General features: G+C 32.8%; 2 protein-coding genes and 4 pseudogenes across 5 annotated transcripts; 5 read left to right on the forward strand and 1 right to left on the reverse strand.

Moving 5' to 3' along the window:
* Window positions 1–490: 490 nt before the first annotated feature.
* On the forward strand, window positions 491–1,792 carry LOC111308277 (putative carboxylesterase 2 pseudogene; annotated as a pseudogene).
* A 1,399-nt stretch (window positions 1,793–3,191) lies between these two features.
* Window positions 3,192–4,342, forward strand: LOC111308926 (putative carboxylesterase 12 pseudogene; annotated as a pseudogene). The gene has a single exon (XR_016329340.1). The product of XR_016329340.1 is annotated as a putative carboxylesterase 12 pseudogene (transcript).
* Window positions 4,277–5,334, reverse strand: LOC111308927 (putative carboxylesterase 5). The gene has a single exon (XM_022907622.2). The coding sequence runs from the start codon at window positions 5,332–5,334 to the stop codon at window positions 4,399–4,401; it is 936 nt and encodes a 311-aa protein (XP_022763357.2). The 3' UTR covers window positions 4,277–4,398.
* A 1,855-nt stretch (window positions 5,335–7,189) lies between these two features.
* Window positions 7,190–8,098, forward strand: LOC149519901 (uncharacterized). Its single transcript, XM_089746658.1, has 2 exons — window positions 7,190–7,602; window positions 7,690–8,098. Exons 1-2 carry the CDS (start codon window positions 7,312–7,314, stop codon window positions 7,831–7,833), a joined length of 435 nt encoding a protein of 144 aa, XP_089602784.1. The 5' UTR covers window positions 7,190–7,311; the 3' UTR covers window positions 7,834–8,098.
* A 17-nt stretch (window positions 8,099–8,115) lies between these two features.
* LOC111308037 (presequence protease 2, chloroplastic/mitochondrial-like) lies at window positions 8,116–14,284 on the forward strand (annotated as a pseudogene). The gene is made up of 14 exons (XR_016331910.1): window positions 8,116–8,304; window positions 8,913–9,000; window positions 9,594–10,071; window positions 10,200–10,362; window positions 10,453–10,674; window positions 10,759–10,886; window positions 11,336–11,525; window positions 11,689–11,772; window positions 11,861–11,958; window positions 12,215–12,463; window positions 12,547–12,710; window positions 12,789–12,969; window positions 13,402–13,473; window positions 13,909–14,284. The product of XR_016331910.1 is annotated as a presequence protease 2, chloroplastic/mitochondrial-like (transcript).
* An 8,284-nt stretch (window positions 14,285–22,568) lies between these two features.
* Window positions 22,569–24,145, forward strand: LOC111308278 (cyclin-dependent kinase inhibitor 6-like; annotated as a pseudogene). The gene is made up of 4 exons (XR_016326911.1): window positions 22,569–23,108; window positions 23,295–23,347; window positions 23,494–23,661; window positions 23,805–24,145. The product of XR_016326911.1 is annotated as a cyclin-dependent kinase inhibitor 6-like (transcript).
* Window positions 24,146–26,253: the final 2,108 nt, after the last annotated feature.

Here is a 26,253-nt window from a genome sequence, read left to right on the forward strand (position 1 = left end):
TATTTTTAATTAAATTCATAAAGTATTTTTTTTAATTAAATCCCTATTTTCTAATAGATTATAATGATTTTCATAAAAAATAAGGACTTAATTAAATAGAAAAAACATTTTTAAAAACTCAATTGGGTAAAAAAAATGATAAAAGCTTATTTAATAAATTAAAAAAAATTTAATATTTTAACTTTTTAAAATTTCAGCCTCAAATTTAAATATCAAGATATGGTCACACATTTTTCCCTTGAGAGAAATTTTTTGTTGCTTCCTATCTTAATCTTTAAATTCTAAACAAAGATAAAAGCTTGCAATTCAATATAAATTTGTAGAAGCAAATTAATGTGGCTAAGGAAGATTTGTTTCCATTAAATATGTCAATTCACATTGTATACTTCCACAAGAAATTTGTTCATAAGTTTTTTATTTTTTACTAATATTGAAATCTTCGCTGCCTTGGACTTTTCATAATTCTAAAGAAGAATCAAGCTTATGAGAAAGCACATTAATTAGATACTTTTCCAAAGTTGTAAAACGATGTTGACCAAGAATGCAAACTAAATTCCGCCGACGTTTTCATCTAACGATAGGGTTTCCAACCATGACTCTCAGCCCTATATTTAACCACACCTTTCTAAAAGTCTTTAGAGAATCAAAACCATTCTGAAGAATAGAAATCAAGCAATTTTTTTTTCTATAAATTGTTCTTAAATTTTGCCAATGGCTTCAAGCAGCACTGAGATAATCCATGATTGGCCACCGTTCTTTAAAGTCTACAAAGATGGCCGAGTGGAGAGGTAAATGGTCACACAGCCTGCTCCGGCGGGACTAGACCCAAAGACCGGGTCCAGTCTAAAGATGTTGTGGTTTCACCTGTCGTCATGGCCAGGATTTTCATGCCACAAACCACAAGCCCTGGTCAGAAGCTTCCTCTGCTTGTCCACTACCATGGCGGTGGCTTTTCCGTAGGATCAGCCTTTGACACCGTGACCCAAAAATTGGTTACCCAGCTGGTAAAACAAGCCAATGTCATTGTCATTTCGATCGATTACAGGTTAGCCCCAGAGCACCATCTACCAATTGCACATGATGATTCATGGGCTGGGCTACAGTGGGTTGCCACTCATGCAAATGAACAAGGGCCCGACCCATGGCTCAATGAGAATGCGGATTTCGGGCGGGTTTTCTTGGCGGGTGAAAGTGCTGGAGCCAACATTGCCCACTATGTGGCAGTCCAAGCTGGTGCTGCCAAATTAGTTGGTTTAAAAATCATTGGTATGCTTATTGTGCATCCGTATTTCGGCGCTAAAGAGGAAAAGGAATATGAACTGTACAAGTATATTTGTCCAACCAGTACCGGTTTCGACCATGACCCGAAGTTCAACCCGGCAGTGGATCCGAACTTGAAGGAAATGGCATGCGAAAGGGTAATTGTATGCGTAGCAGAGAAGGATGGGCTTAGACGTAGAGGAGAGGCTTACTATGAAACTTTGGTCAAGAGTCGGTGGGGAGGAAATGTGGAATTTTTCGAGTCGAAAGGAGAGGATCATGTCTTCCATATTTTCCGTGACAATGATGACGCCGAGATCTTGAATAAGAAAATGGTTGATTTTATAAAGAAAGATTGAGCTATACATATGTATTGTTATAATTTTACTACTTAATTTATGGACCAATGGAGTGAATTTGACTCCAAAGTTGCATGGTTTATGTTACTTCAGTGAGTCGACCCTCTTAGCGAGGATGAAGGGGTTGTTATTCTGTCGTTTTCTATTAATAATAATCTTTATTGCTTGGCTTAGTTGTGTTTCTTGACTTTCGTGCAGAGTTGGTGAAGTTTAATTTCCACTCTCCCAAAAATCAACTACGTGTTGTTGACATCTTATTTTTTCCGTTCTTCACCGGTCCCTCAAAATGAAACAAAAATTAAGTTTTCAAAGATTAATGGATGGATTAAAAGACCTTGTTAATATAAGATTAAATATAATATAAAATTTTAAATAATATGAAAATATTTTGATATGTTATTTAAAATTTTGACAAACTTTTTAATGTTCAATAAACATTGATAGGAATTTGTGTGGGACTGCTTCTTTAATTTTTTTTATTTTACAAATTATTGATCCTTTTTTATTAAATTTTATCAATTTAATTTTTAATTTAATCAATTTTAACAATAAAAACTTTACAAATTTGATCTAACTTCTAAGGAACCTTATTAAATTTATTTCTCTAAGTTTTTCCTTCCACATAAGAATTCTTATGTTATATAGTAAATATATATATATATATATATGTATGAATATATTATTCCACAAAAGATTTGATCCAATTAGTATTGCAAGTCAAGTGACATCAATTTGGTAAAAAAAAAAATTCAAGCATAAAAAATAAAATAAAAATTTACGTTTAAGGACATTCAAGAATATTTTGTTAAAGAATTTGATTTAAATTTATTTTTTTAAAAATAAATTTACATAGTTTAAAACTAATTATTGTGTCTCTTTTTCTTTCTTTCAAAATAAATATACGGTACTTTCTATCATTTTTTATTTTTTTGACAATAATCTTTTTTTTTTGTTTAGATAAATTTTTTATTTTTCACTTAAATAGTAGGAGTACATGCTATGTGCTAGTTATTTATAATATATTTGATTGACTTTGATATCCAGAATGATACTAATTTAATTAAAAAAATTACATAAAAATGAAATTAGACTTACAATAACAAAATAAAGTTGAAAACTGTTACCAATGCGATGGTTAAAGTGATATTTTAAAAAAAATATAATTATGGTACATTATTTTTTTTTTAATTTAATAAAAGAAAATATTAACTAGTGCTAAGGTAGTATTTATGGAAAATTTTTAATTAATGCATTAATTTTTTTAAATTTAATAGAAGAAGTATATTAAATAAAAAACTTTTCTAAAATGATAATTAAATAATTTTTAATGGATGGTATAGATATCTGAATCTTAAAAAAAAAAAAAGAATTATTTTTAATAAATAATTCTTATCTAATGATTGTGGACACTGTTAAATTATTTTTTTGGCAAACGATCTGCCAAAATCTATTATATACAAAAAAAATCTTGTCTTCCAGTAATTCTATCTGCTCTCGCCCTTCCTCTTCTAAGAAATAAGGTCCTGCCATCTGCGTGTTTGGCTCTCTTTCATCCTTTTTTTTTTCACTGCCATGGAGTCCGCCACGTCAGATATAGCCATCGATGGCTCTCCTCTGCTTCTCGTTTACAAGGATGGTCGCGTTGAAAGGCTTTTAGGCACTCAGATCGTCCCTCCAGGCCTTGACCCCAAAACAAACGTTGAATCCAAAGACGTCGTCTATTCACAAGAAACTGGCCAATCCAGCAGGCTTTACATTCCAAAAAACGTTAGCTCTGCCCAGAAACTTCCTCTTCTAGTGTATTTTCATGGTGGAGGCTTTTGCGTAGAAACTGCCTTTTCTCCTACGTACCACAATTACCTAAACCCCTTAGTTGCTGAAGCTAACATCGTTGTTGTCTCGGTTGATTACAGAAGAGCCCCCGAGCACCCTATCCCTGCTGCTTACGATGATTCATGGGTTGCCCTTAAATGGGTTGCTTCCCATTACGGTGGGAATGGTCCTGAAGAGTGGTTGAATTGCTATGTTGATTTTGACAAGGTTTATTTATCAGGGGATAGCGCTGGTGCTAACATAGCGCACCACATTGCCGTTAAAATTGGCAACGAAAAACTGGATGGTGTTAAACTTGAGGGTATTATTTTAGCACATCCATATTTTTGGGGCAAAGAACCGGTTGGTGATGAGATTAAGGATCCAGTTGTAAGGGCAAAAATAGAAGGGCTGTGGCGTTTGGTATCTCCTACAACGAGTGGATCAGATGATCCATGGATGAATCCTATTGATAATCAAAGCTTTGCGAGCCTGGGTTGCACCAGGGTGCTTGTTTGCGTTGCTGAAAACGATATACTGAGACATCGGGGCTGGTACTACTGCGAGAAGTTGAAGAAGAGTGAGTGGGGAGGAGAAGTGGAGATGATGGAGGCCCAAGGAGAGGACCATGTGTTCCATCTGTTCAAACCCACTTGCGAGAGTTCTGTGGCTAAGCTGAAAAAGGTTGCTGCTTTCATGAATCAGGATAAGGCTTTGAACTAGTATACTTGGGTTAGTATTCAGTTCTAGCACTTTGTGATCGTCTTATGGCTTCTTGATCTTTTCGTTATGACATAAATAATACTCAGGAAAACAATAATTAAATCGAAACAAACATGAAATCGGATGAAATCTTACTATTATTTATCCTTTATCATATTTTTGAGTACATGGTTCTGTGTTCTAATGCATATGTTGTTTTTAGTTTTCTTTTCCAATTTTTAATGGTACATGAACATTTCAAAATCTATAGAATGAAAATATTACTTACCTTATCATCATTAATGAAAGAAACAAGCCTATTCATAAGGGCTAAAGCCTTCTCCGAATTTGGATTGAACAATTGAAAAGCATGATCCTCTGCTTCAGTCTCCGCAATCACCAACTCTCCACTCCACCCGCTGCTCTTCAATGTTTCATAATAGAGCAGTCCCCTCTCTCTCAAATTATCTTTCTCTGCAAGAAAAATTATCACCCTGCTACACCCTAGCTTGGACAACCTTGAATCGACAGCAGGGTGTATCCTAGGATCATCGAACCTGCTTGTTGGACAGACAAACAGCCAATACTTGTCCACATGACCATCTGTCCTCCCAAAAAATGGTTGAATCAAGCAAATTCCTAACAACTTCACTCCAGACAAATCCTCAGTTGCTGCTTCAACCGCCATGTTATGCACGATATTGCCTCCAGCACTATCCCCAACTAAATAAACTCGTTGAAAATCAGCGTAATCCTTCAGCCAAGCCTCAGGACCTTCACCATGGGAATGAGAAGCCACCCATTTGAGTGCAGCCCATGAATCTTCATAAGCTATAGGTACAAGATGCTCTGGGGCTAATCTATAGTCAATAGAAACGACTACAGCATTGGCCTTGGAAGCAAGAGAAGTAACATAATTGTGATATTCGGAACAGAACGGTGAACCCATGAAGAAGCCTCCACCATGGAAATAGACTATCAGGGGGAGCTTTTGGTTTGATTTAACAGAACTCGGGATAAAAATACGCGCTGACACGCCTGTTTCTGGAGCAATCGTGACATCTTTGGAGGATACACCATCTTGAGAATCGATTGATGCAGGAATTATATCGGTGCCAAAGAACCTTTCCACACGACCATCCTTATATGCTCGAAAATATGGGTGGAATTCATGGGCTATTTCACTTTCTCCTGAACTCATTTTGTGTGTGTTAAGTTAGTAACGATGATGATGATGTAGGAGGATGAATATCTTGTGGCTATAATGCTCGCAATGGCACTGTTGTTAGTGATGTTTTTGGTGGTTGATTCCATGTTTGCCTGACATCGAGTGGCTGATAAGAGAGTAACTGTTAGTCGACGACTCTCGGTTGTTGGAGTCACGTTTCACATGTCGACCCCATGGGTCATAGACGCCAAAAAAAACTTGGTAGGTAGTGACCAGCATTTTCCAAATTTTTGAATACTTTTTTCGTCTCTGATTCCTCCGATTTTACTGATTGGGATTTGCCATTTTCATCCTTTTAAATTCATGTATTATCTAATTCTGTTTCTTTGATCGGAAAAACAAAATTTTATCTAGCATGTCAGATTGTCCGCTAAACAAACTTCAATCGCTTAAGCACAGAAAGGGTCGCAATAGTAGAGATCAACAACGTGATATATTCTGCGAAAAGTTGAAATTTTTGTACTTAGTTACACACAAATCTAAGTTAATATTTAATTTTCCGGAGATTAGACTGTTTTACAGTCCTAATTAACATCACATGGCAAGCGCTGGTAAAGAAAAATGTGGATTTAAACTTGGCAATTCATCTGATCACGTCGTCTTTCGTTTCAAATATAATTTTAAACATAATATAAATAATTTTAAAATGAACACAAGATATAAATATATGCATAATATTAATAATTAAAATATGAATTCGATATATTTATTATATATGTTATATGTGATATAATAAAATTAATATATTTAAAATTAATTTATATTTAACTTATATAACATGATATAATTAACATGATTATATGTGAATAATATAATTAGACACAATTAATTACTTAAATAATATGATATGATTATATACGAATAACATGATTAAATACGATTAATTTATTTATTTAAATAAAAATATCATTTAAATTATTATTTAAATAAAAAATTATTTAAAAATTAAATATTTATAATCTATTTAAATATCAAATAAATATAATTATTAATTTATTTTTTTAATTAATTAAAATAAATTTTAAATTTTTTAAAATTATAAATAGTACAATCTCTTAAACGAATTATTATTATTTGAACGAACACAATACAAATAATATTATGTCTTAACTATATCAATATAATTAAGACACGAAATATAATTACACTAAATTTATATATAATTTTTTTTTGTATAGTTTTATGATGTGTTATTTTAAAAATTGGCGGTTGGATTTAAAAGCCATGAGAATAGACTGTTTTACAGTCCTAATCAACATCTCATGGCAAGTGCTGGTAAAGAAAAAGGTGGATTTCAATGTGAAACACACTAAAGTGAATGAATTATACACTCCTTTTTTGTTTACTCGCAATAGTGAGTCGAAGTATTGGTAATAAGTAATTTTTTTAAAGGCTTGAGAATGATTTTTTGGGGTTTTTTTTTTATTATTCTTTTGTCAGTGGCGGCCGGAAAGTCTCGATTTCCGTATGCAAAAGAATCTTCAGCAAATAGCCTTATCACCGACAATTAACAAACCATACTGCTCCACAGGCCAGTAGCAAAGGGGCTTACTGTTCAAGCCCAATTTGGCCCATTTTAAGTGGCTCTGGTGTTGAAAGGAAATGGTGTGGACTGGGGAGCCCTAGACTTTGTATGTTTGGGCCCCTTCCCAAAGTCCAATTCTTTTTTCTTTTTAATTTCTTACTTTTAGTTTAAAAGAGAAACGGAAAATTTTGCCTGACGGCTTGGCTGATTTTTTCCCAAGAAAAGGAAACAGGAGGGAATATAATAATATCTATTTTTAAAAAAATAGAATTAATTTTATTTAAAAAAAATCTGGGTAATAATTAACCAACGGTTCATTCTTCCGAGCGTTTGAGCAACCTTCTGAATTTTTTTTTTTTTAAATTTCCCTCGCAATATAAACTCTAGTGGTAGGCCAGGGTTTTTGAAGAATAAAAAATTAATTAATGAAGAGGACAGCACTTCTCCGCTCTCTCTACTGTTCCTCTCTCCCATGCAACAAATTCCTCTTCTCCGCTCCCAAAAACTCTCGTTCTTTTCTATCCAAATCATCATTCGTCTCTTACACCGCCCGTGATCAACGCCGTCTCATTCCCAACCGTTCCCTTCTTCTCCGCAACAACTGGAGGTCACTCCCTGCAGCTTCTTCTCACTCTCTTTGCTTCAGTTTTAACAGCAAGCGTTTCAGTTCTTTATCCCCACGCGCCGTCGCTTGTCCTCCTTCTCAGCCTTCTCCAGTTAGTATTTTATTTCTATTATTTTTCTAAACTAATTTGAATGAATTGAAACTAGTTTCTTTATTTGGTTTTTCTCTTCTTGTCCAGATATTGCTGGAGTTGAAGATGGACTTGCGGAGAAGCTTGGATTCGAGTAAATATCGGAAGAGTTCATCAGAGAGTGTAAATCAAAAGCTGTTCTTTTCAAGCATAAAAAACTGGTGCGGAGGTAATGTCCGTTTCAAACGATGACGAGAAGGTTTTCGGAATTGTGTTTCGAACTCCAAATTAAGTTCTTCGTTTCTTTACAAATTCCCTTTTTAATTTTTGAATTGAGAATTTAGTAAAGCTTGAGCTTAGTATTCCACATACTACGTTAACTATTTTCTATATTTGATGTTTCGAGAATATGACTTATTTCATGTTTAGTTGTTTTGATTGGGTAGTCTGAATAATGATGTTTGGCGTTTAGAAAACTGTTATGTGATGATTTGAATGAATAGTTGCATGAGTTCTTATAATATCCTACGTGTAATGTGTAAATGCAGAAAGGATTCCACCGGGATCCCTCACATCTTGGAACACAGTGTATTATGTGGCTCTGGTAAGTATCCGTTGAAGGAACCATTTGTTGAATTGTTAAAAGGGAGCTTGCACACTTTTCTTAATGCAGTCACCTATCCTGATAGGACTTGCTATCCAGTTGCTTCCACCAATACAAAGGTAAAGCTTTTGCTTCTGATAATATTGAGAAATGGCAAAACTGGGGGGCAAATTAATGCACAGTAGTACTTAAGATAGCACCAATAGTAATAATATATGTGTTTTTTTTTTTTGGGGGGGGTGGGGGGAGAGGGGGGAGGGGAGGGGTCTCGGCAATTATAACTGAAGACCCAATGGGATCTCCTTCCCTGCACCTCCCAAAACCCATTCAACATGTTCAAACTGCAAACACAAATATAAAAGAAAAAAAATCTGTTGTAGAGTTGTGAAAATGAAAATTTCAATATTCTTAAACTTCTGTTTTTAACGTGGTTTATATTTTCTGAACAGTATTTCTATAAACTTGTTGATGTATACCTGGATGCTGTGTCTCTTGTATTTAGTTTTCTGTTTCAACTTCTGTTGGTTAGAAGGCCCCGACTCTTGGTCTTTTTCACTAAGTATGGTTTGTGTTTTGGTTTATACTTTATCCTGGCTCATCTGTATTCCGCATATGTCTACTTGTGCATGTAGGGAACGAACAAATGTGTTTGTTTGTTACTTTTATGGTTATTAGTGTTGCTGTTGGTAAATATGGTTTCTCTCGTTTTGCTGAATTGAAATTACAGGAATTTCACCACAAACACCATCCCAAAAATGCCAGGATATGGTTTTTTGGAGATGATGATCCAAATGAACGCTTGCATATCCTAAGTGGTAATAAATAGAATCGCGGTTGTTATTCATGAATGGATGTCTGAACTTTTGCTTAATATAAATCCTCTTATCTCCCTTAAAATATGTGGATGACTCTGTTCAAAAGGGAAGTGATGCAGCGAAGAGTTATAGATAAGGATATTATAGAGACTGGAAACCTCAAAATAAAGAATGTCTTTCAAAACCATGCCAGCTTGGCCATTTAAATGACAAAATGAAGTCCCCATAAGATAAATTGGTGATGAAATAAGTGTTTTATTGCTTCATTTTTGGCACCAAAAAGTACAATAACCTTTTTAATTGTTTGGGTATTGCTATGTACTATATTTAAGTTCTTAGACTGAAATCCCGTGGGCAAAGATTTTTTTTATTTTTGTTTACTCTGCCCTTACGAATCAGACAGTAAGATGAATGTATTACACTATTTTCTCTTCTCCAATTTATAGATATAGAATAATTGTTAGGGCAGCACTTCTCGGTCATTCACCATATATTTATGTCAATTGTTTATTCTTGTTGTCTTACCTATTGTAATGTTGTTTTTTTTTTAAACAATTTTAAACTGTAGCATTTACTCTCTCTCTCTCTCTCAGAATATCTAGAAATGTTTGATGCAAGCACAGCTTCAGGCAAATCAAAAGTTGAACCTCAGAAGCTTTTCTCAGAACCAGTGAGGATTGTTGAGAAATATCCAGCTGGTGAAGGTGGTGATCTGAAGAAGAAGCACATGGCATGCCTTAATTGGCTGCTTCCTGATAAGTCATTGGACTAGAAAACTCCTGCTTCTCCCTTGAGGAAAGTGTTGCTTGAAAGTGGTCTTGGAGACGCCATTATTGGTGGTGGGGTGGAAGATGAACTTCTTCAGCCTCAGTTTAGCATTGGGTTGAAGGGAGTTTCTGAAGATGATATTCCAAAAGTAGAAGAATTAATCATGAGTTCTCTTAGAAAGTTAGCTGAAGAAGGTTTTGACAAGGATTCTGTGGAGGCATCTATGAATACAATTGAGTTTTCACTCAGAGAGAACAATATTGGATCATTTCCTCGTGGCTTGTCTCTAATGCTTCGCACCATTGTAAGTTTTTTCATTCGTAACTTAATTTAAAATTTAAATTATTATCCAACCTTTATCTCTCTCTCTCTCTCTCTCTCTCTCTCTTTTAATTTGTAAATATATGTTTTTATTTTGCTTATATTTTACGGGGTAAGTGGATATAAGATATGGATCCTTTCGAGCCGTTGAGATATGAGAAACCTTTAATGGTCCTGAAAGCCAGAATTGTTGAGAAAGGCTCCAAGGCTGTTTTCTTTCCTTTAATAGAGAAATTAATCTTGAACAATCCCCATTGTGTTACCATAGAAATGCAGGAATTGCTCGAACCTAAAACTTCCCTTTCTATGTTTATTTAATTCTTCATTGTAATTAAATTACATACGAGTGAACTTCTTTTCCGTCAGCCTGATCCAGAGAATGTTTCTAGTGATGAAGCAGCTGAAAAAGAAAATTTGGAGAAAGTTAAAGCTAGTTTGACAGAGGAAGATCTAGCAGAGCTAGCACGTGCTACTAAGGAGCTGAAACTTAAACAAGAAACTCCTGACACTTCAGAAGCCTTAAGAAGTGTTCCAAGCCTATCTTTACATGATATTCCCAAGGAACCAATCTGTGTTCCCACAGAGGTTAACATAAAGCTCAATGTCCATCTCTTCTAAATGTTCTCTTTCAGCTTTATTTGTTCTAAGTTTCTATACATCTGACTGTAGGTTGGAGATATCAGTGGTGTAAAGGTCTTGCAGCATGATCTTTTCACAAATGATGTCCCTTACACTGAAGTATTTTTTTATATGAGTTTACCGAAGCAAGAACTTCTTCCTCTAGTACCACTGTTTTGGTGAGATGGACCTTGCCTTGAAAGTTGGTTGTCTATTTCTTGTTATGAATGCTCTTCTCTCATATTTGTTTCTGCTTCAAATGTAATAAGTTGTTTATGAGATTGACACTAGGTGTGAAAGTTTAAATTCACTTGCTAAACATAAACAATGGCGGTGTTTTTCCTTTTTATCTGTCACATAGTGTTGCTAATTTTAGATTATTATTTGAATTCCTGAGAACGTCTCTTACCACAAGATGCTGGAGCTTGTGATCAGTATGCATCAGCTTTTTGATGTTTAATGTAAATCTTTCCTTTGTTCCAGACATAGAGGCAATTCTATACTTTGGGGCATCATTCTAGATAGTAGGCTCCTACTTCAATACTCTTTTTCTGCAAATCACCATACTTTTCATTCCAATTGCTTCTACGTAATCTCACATTTCTACTCCATGCATGATATTTGGCAGTCAGTCATTGCCGGAGATGGGTCTAAAAGACATGGCCTTTGTGCAACTTAATCAGTTAATTGGAAGGAAAACTGGAGGAATTTCAGTTTATCCATTCACATGATCTGTATGAGGGAAGCAAGATCCCTATAGCCATATAATTGTTCGAGGCAAATCAATGGCTGGGTGTGCTGGTGACCTATTTAATTTGGTATATATTTCTTTTCTATTTTGTGACAGATATCCTATATTTGGTGCAACATTACAGTTTTGTAGATTAATTTGTTCTGCTGATTATAGTTTGTCTTTTGGAAAATCTGTTCCCTTCAAAAGATTGAATGTCGAAAGTATTTTTTCATATTTTTCAATTGTAGATTAATTGCATCCTTCAAGAAGTACAATTTACATACCAACAATGGTTCAAGCAGTTTGTGTCCCAAAGCGAAGCAAGAATGGAGGTATACATTTTGGATTTTTTAGAGGGTTATATGAGGAAATACAAGGACAGAATCCTAATTTAATCTAATGGTTTATACTCATTTTTAGAACCAACTGAGAGGCAGTGGTCATGGAATTGCAGCAGCTAGGATGGATGCAAAGTTAAATATTGCTGGGTGGGTATCTGAGCAAATGGGTGGAGTCAGGTAGAAATTTTGGATTCCTTTAAGTGTTTTCTTCCTCGAGCTAATCTTACATTTTACCAGGCCAAGCAATACTTTATCAGTTGGAAGTTTAAATTTCAACAATGTGCAGTAGTTGCTTATCATTTGTTACAGGTGACAACTTTACAATGAAATATAATTTTGCTTACAATTCTTTAATTAAATGTTTGGCTTTCTTTCTGAAGCCATGTTATAATGAGTGAGATTTTGTAACTTGATTTTACTCTTTTTTCCCCAGTTATCTGAAATTCCTACATGTGCTGGAAGAGAAAGTGGATAATGATTGGGCAGGAATTTCATCATCTCTCGAGGACATCCACAAATCCTTAATTTCCAAGGAAGGTTGCTTGATGGGAAAAATCTCCCAAACAGAGAAAAGTTTGTCAGGAAATTCCTCGATTTGCTTCCTAGCAACTCTCTTATTGAAAGCGCAAGTTGGAGTGCTTGACTTCCTTCAAACAAGGAAGCCATTGTGAGACCTACTCAGGTGAATAAAGTGTCTCTTCTTGTGGAAATTTGTCTTTTGTTTATTTTTCTGAATAATTAATTACAAGCCTTCACCTGTTACAGGTAAATTAAGTTGGGAAGGCAGTTAACTTATATGATAGCGGTTACCAGCTTAATGGGAGTGCTTATGTTATTTCAAAAACACATTAGTAATACATGGTTTTGGGATCGTGTGTGTGTTAGTGGTGGAGATTAAGGGGGTTTCTGTAACTTTGATACTCATTCAGGTACACTAAGTGCTGTATTTGCTTGGCCAACATTTTTATCCCCCTTTTAGAATCTTACCTTAAGATTTTCTCATGTAGGTATATTCACCTTCTTATCCTATCGTGATGCCAACTTATTAAAGACACTTGATGTATATGATGGAACTGGTGACTTTCTCCATGAATTCGAAATGGATGATGATACACTTATCAAAGCAATTATTGGGACCATTGGTGATGTTGATGCATACCAGCTGCCAGATGCTAAAGGTTATAGTAGGTATGGAGGCAACCTCCTTTTTTTTTGCCTTATTTTTTTGTTGACTTGGTCGAACCTCTGATGTTTCTGTGAAGTCAAATCATAGGAGACATTCTGAATGAGAAACTGAAATTTGTTTCAGTCGTTTTCTCAGGTTGTTCATCATTCATCATGTTAAAGTATTTTGCAGCACCTCATGTTAAACAGTAGGCTTTTGTTCTATAACTTATAGATGGTCTTTTGTGCATTTTCTTATACAATTGAAAGATGTTTACCCATGATTTCTGCATTTTCTTTTGTGAAAGTAATAAGTGTTGGAGGACTGATATTTTAGTTCCTCTTCTGCCTCAAAGTCCTGGAACCAGACAATGAAGTTATTTTTGCTGCTGCTGTTTTTCTGTCTGCTCTCGAAGCATTAGCATGCCTCATATAGACAAAACTCTTTTCTGCTAGTTTGGTACGATATTTATTGGGGATTACTGAGGAAGAAAGGTAGAGGAGACGAGAAGAGATATTATCAACAAGGTGAAAAAAGTGATGATTTTGACTAATAGAAAATATTTACTATTGGGATTGAGCTTATAATGGACTATGGCACTCTGTGATGTCCGAAAGTATGATAATAAATGCTGGTAATATAAAAAACTTGCATTGCTGATAATGGTCATCCGATTTGTGAATTGACAAAAAACTATCTCCTGCTTGAACTTTCAATTTGATGTAGATTACAGGTGGTTTTGATTCTTATCTGATGAATTAACCTTTTCCTTTTTATTTTGCTGATTAAGGGAAGTAGAAGGAAATGAATAATATTGTCAATATTATTAGTATTTTTTTTTTATCGAAGTCAAATCTCAAAAGTTATGTTTGTCCAAAATAAGTTTAGTTCTTTGTATGAATATGGTTTTGATATTTAGACCATTTTTTCACTCCTAGTTTTGTTGCATATTTCCCCAACAGTTTGAAGGACTTCAAGGAATTTGCTGATGCCATTGATGCCGTTAAAGATAAAGGAGTTACTGTTGCGGTGGCATCACCCGATGATGTTGAAACTGCAAACAAGGAGCGCTCTAACTTTTTTCAAGAAAAGAAAGCCCTCTAATACGCAAATCTCGCACCATTTCTCACGTAGGGTGTGAGATATTCAAAAAGCATTTTTTCAATTTTGTCACGCAATGAATGGATGGAATAAATAGTGAAAAAAAATTATTTTGTCACGTTATTTCAACTTCATTATTTCAATCTTGGATATATTAGTCATATATTTAGTTTAGGGCTGATTAAGACATTTGATTCCATCTCAACATGATCGACCTGGAGTTTATCTATAGGTGAAAATTAGACGGGCCGAAATTTGGGCTGATCATATTAAGGTTTTGAACTACTTACATTCTGATTATTTTCATGTCAGTAATTTTTGTTTTGTAAGTCCCATCTCCGTTTACGAAACAAGATCAGAGACTAACATAATGTGCATAGTAGGGAGAAAAATAAAAACAATGAAATTTTCTTTGGGTTGAAATAATTAATTTTCAAGTCAATATATGAAGAGAAAAAAAAGAAACTTTTGCCAGCTTTATTTCCATCCATGTTGGTCAGGTGATTTGGTGGGGAATATAATAATATAAAATGATCACAGTAGTATTGTTGAAGCCTTTACTGCCAGGGGTATATAATAATAAAGTAATCATGAAGTATTGTTGAAGCTTTTACTGCCAGTTTCCTGCCACTCCCAGTGCTAGCCGTCATTCAATTACACGTGCATCGGTATTTATGACAACCAGCAGGAGTTGGCCGTTCGCCAGAGTACCCATTAGAATCTTGAATGGTTATTTCTTGAATTCTTTGATTGTTACAAGGCTACATACGTACGTATACTTCAAACTTTAGTTTTGACAGGAACTGATGCGGGATTTAATTGATTTCTATTCCAGACAGACAGGGTTGAATTTTGGATCTTTTAAGAGTCAGATCCCCACACAACACTAATTCTGTTATTATCGATCCATCTTTTCCAACTTCTCTACCTGTCCGGTTACTTTGATGTAAGGCATTAAGTTCTTGGGTTGAAAATTGAAATGCTTAAGCATCTATGTGTTCCATCTACTCTCATTATTATCATTCATACGGCTGCTGAAAAGATGGGTCAATAACCAATGTTAAGGTCTTTAATATCTCTCCTAACTATTTTCATCCTTACCAGAGAAACTGTAACAACATTAATGGTGTTGAATCGCAATGGCTAGTTACTATATATGTCCTGCTGCCTGCTGCTGTCTGTTTGCAGGGCTGGTAAGTGGTAACAATCAGGATCTTCAAATTCTCTCAAAGGTTAATGCTTATCATTACTACTGATAATTTATACTGATAATTTAGAATGTAATATATTTCACATTAAATAAAAATAATAATTTATATATAATTTAAAAGAAATAATTTATATTATTTAAATAATTAAGTTAAATATTAAAACGGATCAAATCATTTGGGTTTGTTAAAAAATTTTCTAGTGGGTTAAATAATTTTAAAAATAAAAAATAGAAATTTGAGCATTTGGGCACTTAAACTTATTTAGTAAATAGATTTAATTTTTATATCTTTTATTTTTTATTTCAAAATATTATTAAAATTTATTTTTATTCTGACTAAATATGTTTGAATAGAGAAAATTTTTTTATATCTTTTATTTTTTATTTTGTAATATTATTAAAATTTATTTTTATTCTAAATAAACATATTTGAATAGAAAAAAATATGATAGTCTGAATAAATATATTTGAACAAAAAAATATGACTGCTTAAATAAAGTTTATTTAAATAAAAAAATATGTCTATATAAAATATAATGACTTTTTAAATTGAGTTGATTGGTGACTGTTCATTTATTATAAATAAATTTTTCTGTCTAATCAATTTTATTACTTTTAATTTAAAGAGTTTTTTTAAAATCTTATTATATCCTATAAACATAATTACCTTTAAAATAATATTTTTTACGTCTTAAAATTATATATTTTTTATTATTTATGTTTTCTTAAATTTTCTAACAATTGGCACCGTAACACAAATCAAAATGAGCAAATATAGATATCAGTGCACATAGGAGTTAAGGTAGCTATATAAATTCAATAATCTCACTGTCAAATGAATCAATCCAAAAAGTGAGGTTTTCCCAAGTAAATCAATTGGTTGTACAGTTTTGACTCCGTACCTCTCTAGAGTCAATGATCACAGGATTCATAACCTAATAATAACCCCCTTTTTTTTTTTTTGGTGACTGAAGCCTTCCTGTCTAAAGATGTATATACCCTTACCGTATATATAATAACATCGTAAGCTGATTCGATCGATCCTTCCAGCTTGGAGCTTTGATCACCACTGCTTGTAATTCAAGTACAGGTCCCTACCTTGGCTAATGGCTACCTCATCTGCCTGCCAGCCGAAATGGCCTGTCTTTGATTTCCTATACTTCTGGTTAATAATTTGCAAACATGGAGGTGACTATGAACCGACAGACAGTTAAATCTAAATGTAATCCAAAAGAAATGGATTACAGTTCTAATTACACATATACTCCATGCAATGTTTATACAAAAAGAGTTTACTGGTATTAAATTTAAATTTTAAATTTATTAAATTTTATTACGATTACATGAATCAATTCAATTAAATCTTAAATTTTATACCGCTTCATTTAAATGGAACGTTTGCACACTTTAAGGTAATAGTAATCCTAGTTTCTAACCTCTTTTTGGGGGTTGAGGTGGACCACGAGTTTTTTATTTGGTTTCTGGGAGGTGAGAAGATTATAGTTGTAGAGGAAGAGTTGATGGGGAGGGGAAAGAGGTTGGTATAATTCGTTTATTCAGCGGCAACAATAGGAGATTTTAGCACGTAAATGCATGATCGTAACTTTTAGCTAGGTCTTACAAAACATTATAACCCCCCTCTCTCTCTCTCTATATATATATTATATACATCAAATATGATTTCCAAAAACATAAAAAAAAAAATGATTTCGATCAACCATACTTAAATAACACTTACATTTGGTACTATAGTACAATTAACACTGAAATCTTGTTGTTTCTATAGAAGGAAAATTTGAAATATTATAACAATAAAGTTTTCATAAAAGTATATAACAGGATTTTTTATTACCACTGACTATAGGATTATAATTTATAAACCATTAGGTACAAAGGTAAAAATTAGGTTATAAACGATTCAATATTGAATTAGTTTGATTCTGTACATGATCATTCGTTTATTATTAAATCATTCGTGATTGGTTCGTATTGTTAAATAGTTTTTTATATAATATTCATGATCTGCATGTATTTGTTTAAATTTAATAAATATGTTTGTAAACATTAAATGAATGTATTTATACATATATAATTGAGTATGTTAACAAATAATTAAAAATTTATTCGTAAATAATAAATAGATGATATTAAAACAAATTAAACAAACTTATCATTTTTAAAGGAACATAATGAACACAACAGTAAAGAAACGAAATAATAGTAAAATATAATAAATAATATTACAGAAAAAAAAAAAAAGCAGCAGCCACTGGGACTTATCATATCTACCGCCCCCAACATTTCCAAAGAAACCATTTTTTCTTCGAAAGTACATTCAACCTCAACTTTTTATGTATTTTTAACTTTTGGTGTAATTTGGAATATATATATATATATATATATATATCTATCAGGGAATAGGGATGGTTAATCTGAAACTGAGAGGACCCTTTGGGAAACAGATGGTCCAGTTGTAGCATGCCTATGTTTTATTGGAATTATTGGTGATGTACGTAGCAGGTTTCAGATTTCAGACGGAAAATAAAATTTACAGAGCCTATGAAATCGTTTTAACAAGAGATTAATTTGTTTCTCACATTGCCCTGTTGCCTTTTATACAGGCAACAAGAGATTTGTATGGCCTGACCTAGATATCTGAAAACCAGAGAAAAGATACCTAGCTAGTTTCAAACACCTGCTTTTTGAAAAGAACAAAAGTGCCATTAATCTTTTAGGATGGATGGAGGGGAAACGACATATATATGTATGCCCTAAAGGGCCTAAAACTGGGGAATTTATCCTTCCTGACATGTTGATATGGCTGCTGATGATTAGCAGCTTTTGCAAGTTGTGATTTACAAACCATGTACTTTTCACCCAGCTTTCTATGAAAAAGTACTGGGAATTACCCCCTTCCCCCTTTCCTCCTTTTGGAAAATTTCTCCTCCCTGGATCCCAAAAAAATACTCCAACTTATGTTTGAAATATAAGTAGATAAGTAGATATGCCTATGAAGAACTAGTTTGATTTGAGTTAGCTGCTTGATGCAGTTAGATCATAAATGTATCCATAGCAAGTCTACCTATGGAGAAACATGTGTACCGCCTTCAAAGATCGAATTCAAAACCTTACCTGATTTACCTGTCCAGTAACAGTTTTATTCTTAAACTCATAGAGATTGGGACCAGTGCTGATAGTGCATGTGTTTTGGATATTCAATACGCATCAATATTTTTTCCATCTTTTCCACCTCTGGCACCGCTGTAGAATTCCCAAACTGGAAAAATCACAACAATCCATTCCCTTTTATACAATCTCATGCCTGATAAAGTAAATCAGATAACTGCAGCTTTAAACAAAAAAAGAGATTCAGGAAGAGGCTTAGAAGTCACTGTATGTCCTTCCTTCCCCTGGGGCCTGGAACGAGCCTGGCTTCCTGTTTCAGGGCGACAAAAAAAGAAAAAAAAAAGGAAATCTTTTCAAACTATGTATGGATTGGCAGATTAAAACAGAAACATAGTAGTAAATCCGAAGGTACAAAGGTAGCTGCCTAGCTATACAGTAGTTGATCTGTCAGTTCTTATCTTTTCTTTGAAATTCAACATTGAATTCGGATGGAATTCACCCTTATCTTAATGTAGCTAGAGATGCTTTCCAAAGCTCCACCTTATATAACTAATTATCTAAATTTCCGTAAACCTAATATATCATTTACGAGTACGATTTATTTTCTGCCTAATTTCATAATGTCCTCTACGTACATCTGTGAAGTTGTAATGCATCAAAATTAAACAAATTAGTTTTAGGAAATAAAAAATTATTAACCCACGACTTAATTATTTATTCGGCTTCTTTAAAAAATGATATTCAATATAAGTAGCTAAATTTCATAACATGTAAGGCTGCAGTTTTTTTTCATTATCCTCGCATTAGGATTTTTCCTCTATCAAAATACTTATTTATTTTGCAACAATTATAGATTAAAATTTGAGCATCTGTGGATTCCAGGTGCATGCTAGGTATATATCCATTCTACACACCAAAAGAAGCTAGCCACAGGAAATGGAATCCCGAAAAGATAAAGATTTGTTGGTAGAGAGTATTTTTTTTTTCACTTAAATTTATCAAAATTTAAATTTTAATCATTAAAATTAAAAGTTTAATATATTACTAATAATTTACCCAATTGTTGACATTTGAAGACAATAATAATATAATAAATAGTATACCTACAATTTTTTTTTTGGTTGTTTTGGTGTATAGTTCAAGTATTAAATTTTTTCAGGCAAAAAATAATATATACTGATCTAAATCAAAACCAGAAAAAGAAATGCATCCTCAAGTATTAAAACTTTTCATTAAATATAAGGTTGTTATCTAAGGTTGTTATTAATTCAAAAGATTCTGTTTGCCTTGAGAATTTTTTTTCATCAAAAAAAGAATCAATCTACTATATATGCTAAACTGATCAAGCAATGCCTCTAAATGGGTTTGCCATAAATACTTTGGTGGTAGTAAATTTTTCCTCCTAATAATCTTAGCATTGATCATTGGCCATCCCCACCACCCACCTGCTGTCCTACATTTTCCAACATTAAGATTTTGATAATAATATTTTTATTTTATGACAATAACTTACCATCCTAACAAGAAAAACTGAGGTTTTTAGGAACCAATAAATAATGACATCTCAAGTTTTTTTAAAGAAATGAGATAACTCACGAAATCAAATCTCTATCTTAATTTAAGTCTAGTTAATTTATTTAAAATTGATAAATAATTTTAAAAAAAAGGAAGAAGTTTGAACATGGTTTATGGAAAATCCTAAACTTGGCTTAGGATTTACCTATATATATATATATTTATATATACATTTTGAAATTGAAAGGACCTTAATTTTGTCTCATGATTTTTTTTCGCCGGAGCTCTTATCTGCTTCTCTCTTAGACTTTTAAGCACATCGCCATTGCCGGTTAGGCCTTGAGCTGTCATTAATAACCTTTTAATTGTCTTAGGTCAATTTGGATGGATGGTAAGATTGATTTCGATAAAATTAAAAATATTAATGAAAATTATTATAATTACGATTGAAAAAAAATTCATAAAAAAATTTATATTAAATGAATCTTACTAAGTTAACATTTGGATTCAACTAATGATATGATAACTCATCTATACCACACAAATAGTACGGTCAAATCCAAACCCTCACTTAGCTTTCTCTATAATCCACCTTGTGCCTGCCTCTCACCCCACACGTCCGCCCTAAATATATCTATACGATATGGCCAAGCTTCTGTCCCCTTCTGCAGTACTAATATGCCATATGATTTACAAAGTTCACATTATCCAGAAAATACATACACTTTTTAATATATAGAATTGGATAAATTTTTAACTTAATTTTTACCATAGAACCAAAGTTATTACCCACTTGCATGATCTTTGCATGTACAAGCTAGAAAGAGCCAATACCTACGATTGAAGACAATCATGATTCCTATCTCCTGCAATAAAAAGCCCATGCATGCAGCAAGCAAGCTTTACGCTATTATGCTAAGTTTCTGATGCCTTGTGATTGTGAATTACTCTCTATAGCTAATAGCCAGTTCCAATGCCTCTTTCAAAATTTGTTTTCAGAGGTGGGTACCATGCAGCCCCTATGGTCCTCACTCCAATAAGCTCATCACCTTCTTCATTTTTAAGTGCCAACCATCCATATTCCATCATAGTCTTGGCTGTTTGATAACCCCCCCCCCCCCCACTACAACAACCAACCTTGAACTCAATATCTAATTTTTTTCTTTGTGCTAAAGTCGATATTCAAGATTTTTTTTTTCTATATTATATTTTCCATGCGTTTATTATTCCTGTATTAATCCAGCATCTGTTACAATTCTTAATAACATCTGATCATGCACGTAACAACTCTAATAAATAGGGCACTCTTTTAACCGTATAAAAATCCCACTTGATCATCATTACGTACGTACAATTCATACATAGTATAGAGTATAGTATAAATATTTAGATAAAGTTATTAAATTTACAGTTATTGTTTGTGTCAATATTTCATCCACCACCAATCATGTCTTTCTCAATCATTTTATCATCTTACATATATTAATTCTTACCCCGCATAAACTTAGCAAATTAAAGGTTTTTTTTTTTTTACTTGAGTAAAGAAAATTTAAACTTTATCTTTTGAGCATGAAATACATATATATATACAAATTAATGAATTTTAATAAATAAATATAAATCGAAATTGTTCATAAATTACTTATTTTACACCCTTAATATATATATATATATATATATTAATCATTAAGTTAAAAATTTAAATGTAAGAAAATAAATGCCGAAGATACAATAAACAAAAAATCTTCTTTACCTGATTTTTTTTTTTTTTTTACACAAGAGACTAATGTTGAATATAAGAAAAAAATTATAAATGATGAGATTCAAATATCAAATTTATCAAATACAACCTCGAAAAAATAACAATATAAACCGATTGAATTATAGTTAAAATCAAATTATTGGGTAAATCATATTATCATTTACAAAGTTGTAACTTACATCATTCATTCTAATTATTACCAATTTACCATATATATGGTGTTGCTAATACATTAAATTCTTTGGATTATGTTGTAAAAAATATCAATGATCAAATTATATAATAACATATCATGTGGTCTCAACTCTCAACCTTAGCTTGGTTTTTTCAACTTTTGGTTCCAATGCTAAGTTATGTATAGCTTCGTTTGAGACGCACAACCATGTTCTTGATTCAATAGTAATTCTAAGCTCAATAATCCTAGAATTTTAAGCTCTATTTGATTAGTATTTTTATTTTTAATAAACTAAATAATAAAAAATAAAAGCACTAAATCACCGACCAAACGATTTAATTAAGAATCATTTAGACATTTAAAAAAAACTTTAAACCAAATTTATTTTATATATATTAATATACCATCAATTTCGAAAATGTTGAATCAGGTTTGGCTGTAGCCAAGGTGATGACATGGCAAATCAAAGCTATGGGATTTAGTGAAGATTTGGATTTTATCGTATTTTTTAATATGATATAATTAAATTATATTTAAATATTAATTTTAGTAAAATTTTTAATATAAATTTTTTTAATAATAACTAAAATAATTTTTTAATAATAATAATAATAATAATTTTTAATCTCATTAAAATCAAGATTATTCATTTAAATGAAGCTTTAATTTTATAGTTAAAAATTAAAAAACGTAAAAGCGTAAGATCGTGTCACAAAGAACGGAGTGGGGACCACATATATTACACAGTACCAAATAAGGCAAAGAAAAAGAACAAATCTCCACCGTCGGAAAAATGAACGGTTGATGTTGCATCATCTCCTCACTCGATCGCCCTTTTAACGCTCTCTCCTCCGTCCAGACCCCAAATATAGCAAAACCAAAATGGAAAACGAAGTTATTTAAAAAAAAAAAACACACAAAGAAAGGAAAAAAAATGGCTGATTGTATGAGGAGCTGTAAACGAAGTGCAGAAACAGCAGAGATGGAAGCTTCAAGCACAAGCTTCTCATTATCAAAGAGAACAAAAGCCGTTGATTCTCGAGAATTGCAAGAATTGGAGTTAACTTCACCAGACATTGAGCTCGAAAACCCTAGCTTCCTTTCAAATACGCAGGAAAAGCCTATTACCGTTGCCACTTCCTCGAATCCCGGTGGAGTGATCGCCGGTGACATGTGTTCCAGCCTCTGCTCCGGCGAGCCTTCGGCTTCTCGTTGTTCTAGCAATGAGTCATGGGATATTGTCAAGGATAGCTTGAGATTCGTAGATCTAGGGGTGAATTTCGAATTTCCTTTGCGAATTTATTCTACTTTTTTGTTCTCCCGTTTGGTTGCTGAGGAAAAACAAACGAAGTAAATAGAAAGGAAATGAAGAAAGCGAAAGCCTCTCTATTCGTCAAAAGATTACCGTTAGATATATTAATTGATTAACTAATCATGGTTCATGAATGTGCTTGTGCAGGCCAAGAGTTTTGAAACTGAAATCTCAACGTGCATCAACATCAACAAATTCAAGTTAATTTTCACTAATTCCATCAATAATTACTACTAACTTTTTTATTTATTTCTATTTCTATCCGTCAAAAAAAAAAAAAAAAGAAGATCGAATCGTTTCCGTTCTCTCCGTTTTTATAATCTCTATTTTCACCTTTTTTTATCAGTAGAGAAACAAGTCCATTAAGCGAGCTCTGTGGAGACTCGGAAATGGAATCGCCCGAGAAAAAGCCACCACCGTCACCGGCAAAGCCGCCGAATATGCCATCACAGACGGTGATCGACGAGTTCTTCTCTGTCGCTGAAAAGTACGAGCAAAAAAGATTTGAAGAGAAGTAAGTGTTCTTTCCTTTTCTGTGCATAGGATAAGGAATGTCACCAAAATGGAGCATTTTAGCATTTGTAGAATCAGGAAATCCCAATCTCTAACTAACTAACAAACTTTTTGTTTTGTGTATTTTTGGACGATATTTTGCAGGTACAATTATGATATTGTCAAGGATGTGCCTCTCGACGGTCGATACCAGTGGGTTCGGTTGAAGCTCTGAACCTGAAGACCGAAGAGAAAGAAAGGTTACAATTACACGAGGTAGCACGGAGATTGCATTTGACATAAATAAAACAAAAAAAGGGGAATGGCTGGTAGTTTGTTATTCACTTATTTGTACAGCCTTCCTTTTTTTTTTTTGCCATTATCTGATGTGAGAAGAAGTAGGCTAGCCCTTTTTTTTTTTTTTTTTTGTGGTAGAACAATCTTCTAAGAATCCTTTTGGAAGTTAGACCAATTTAGAAATAAAAATTTACTAATTTTTATCTCTATTTGAGTAAATATCTGTTTTTTCTTATATTGTTGCCTGGCAGTAACTGCTAGTAATTTTATTTTTTCCCCTTGAAGGGGATTCGGTTAGAAATGTCGAGCATCGATGGAGATTTGGTTATTTATTTGACAGGTTTTTTTTTGTTTGAGCTTCCTTCGGCTGTTTTTGAATTGGCCTCTAATTCTTTTTTCAGCCTTCCCCTTTCTGCAGGTTTGTTATATATAATTATATACTTATTATTCTTATTTTTTATTGAACTATAAAGGAATTTTTCAGGATTTATTATTTTAGATCAAACAGATTTATTTACAATAATTTAATAAATTAATGAGAAATTAGTTTTTTGTAATCTTCCAACGAACTTGAGATAATTAAAAAAAAAAATAGAACAAATTCTTTTATCATTTGAGCCACTACTTTTTTTTTTTTTTTTTTATCTTTGTAAGTTTCATGTGTCGAGCTTTTTTCTTTCAGGCCGCTTTACTTTCCAAATTACGTATTTGTTTGAAATATCAGTACATGATTCCTTCACATGGTCATGCCTGCCGGGGACCATTAAGAAAGAAAAGCATCTGTAAGCAGAAAAAAATTCTTTTTTGAGATTAACTTTTATACAAAATGCCTAAACACATGTCAATTATTGCAACTTTCAGTATGCAATAATGCAAATCACAAAGAAAGCATGAAAACTTTCATTATTTTAGTAGGTTAATCTGAATCTTTTGGGTCCTTTTTCTTTTTTTTTCTACGAAAGTGAAACTTTTTGCCCTGATTGTGCTGTTCATGACATCAAATGGGGCAAATTATGCATTAGAAAGCACAAAAGTACTTTATTCTTTTTTATTGGGATAAGGATAACGGAGGGAGGAAGATGATGAGAAAGTGTGTAATTGGTTCGTTTCATCATTGCATTTGCATCTTCCGTTGAGAAATATTCCCTTTTGGTGTATGGCAACCGATTTTTTTTTTCTTCTTCAGTCACGCTGTGTATTGAGGAAGAAGGCAGCTTTTTGACAGGAAAGTAATGCTACTGATAACCGTTAAAAAGTGAACAAACCACACCTTTGTGTGGTGCACAGAAAATATTCGACATGGGGAGAGAGATGACCGAGCAGAAAGTGTGTTGTCAGCAGCACCCAGGCAGGCAGGCAGCCAGCCAGCCAGCAGATGATTGAAAAAAAACAAAAGGGTGGCAGAGGAGGGTAAGTGTCGGAAACAAAAGTAACATGTACCATGCACATTTAAGGCTACCCTTTCAGTACCCAAAGGTTATAAACTTTTGAAGTAGTAACTGACTAAAATACTTATATAACTAGAAATCCTTAAATTTTCTTTTTTGTTGTTGAGAGGGGGCCGGGGAATGGGGTGAAAACCAAGAAGAATAGAAGAGAAAAGGGGAAGTTTGCACGTGCAATGGTGGAGTTTTTGTGGTTTGCTTTGGATCGGATGCAGTGAGATTGAGGGTGACGGTAGTGGTGGCCTGCATGGGGATAGAAAGAATGTTGCTTATTAATGAAAAAGGGTATTGCTTAGACTTTGATGTTTCTTACTACGAAATTTCCCATTACGATGCTTTAAGGAATTATAGTGTGATTTTTAATCTCCCCAAGGTTGTTGATTTCAGTGTTAAATTTTCAATCTTTTATTTATTTAATTAATTTGTTTCATCATCTCTCTTAAGTTTAGACTTCAATGTTATTGCTGAGGAGGAGTGATAGAGTCCGCAAAATCTGATCCTTTTTTATTAATTTATTGATTTCTTGGTAAACCTTGAAAACGAACCGTATCACTTTCTTTTAGTGTTTGCATTAGGGATGAAAAAAATTTAAAAATATTCGAAATAATAATATTCATTTCGATTAGAATATGATTGATTTTTTATTTAATTCAGATTAAATTTAAATATTAAATTTGGATCGAATTTTGAATTGAGATGTAAAAAATTTAAAAAAAATAAATTCAAGTTGAACTAAATTATATATTTTTATTAGTTTTTTTTATATTTTTAAATTTTTATAAAATAAAAATAATTATTTATATAGAAATTTATTTAAATATATTAAAATAATATATAAAAAATAAAAAATCTAAATTTTAAAAATTAATAAA

Source organism: Durio zibethinus, chromosome 2 (genome assembly GCF_047325235.1).
Source record: "Durio zibethinus cultivar Kanyao isolate XHJ-2024 chromosome 2, ASM4732523v1, whole genome shotgun sequence".
In the NCBI taxonomy this organism is placed as follows: Eukaryota; Viridiplantae; Streptophyta; class Magnoliopsida; order Malvales; family Malvaceae; genus Durio; species Durio zibethinus.

What these genes read in the sequence shown, in the direction of transcription:
- LOC149519901 (XM_089746658.1), top strand. Translation starts at nt 7,312, where the DNA reads ATGAAGAGGACAGCACTTCTCCGCTCTCTCTACTGTTCCTCTCTCCCA. An exon ending in CTCCTTCTCAGCCTTCTCCA is followed by an intron (nt 7,603 to 7,689) that starts GTTAGTATTTTA and finishes CTTCTTGTCCAG; the next exon opens with ATATTGCTGGAGTTGAAGAT.
- LOC111308927 (XM_022907622.2), bottom strand. Translation starts at nt 5,334, where the DNA reads ATGAGTTCAGGAGAAAGTGAAATAGCCCATGAATTCCACCCATATTTT.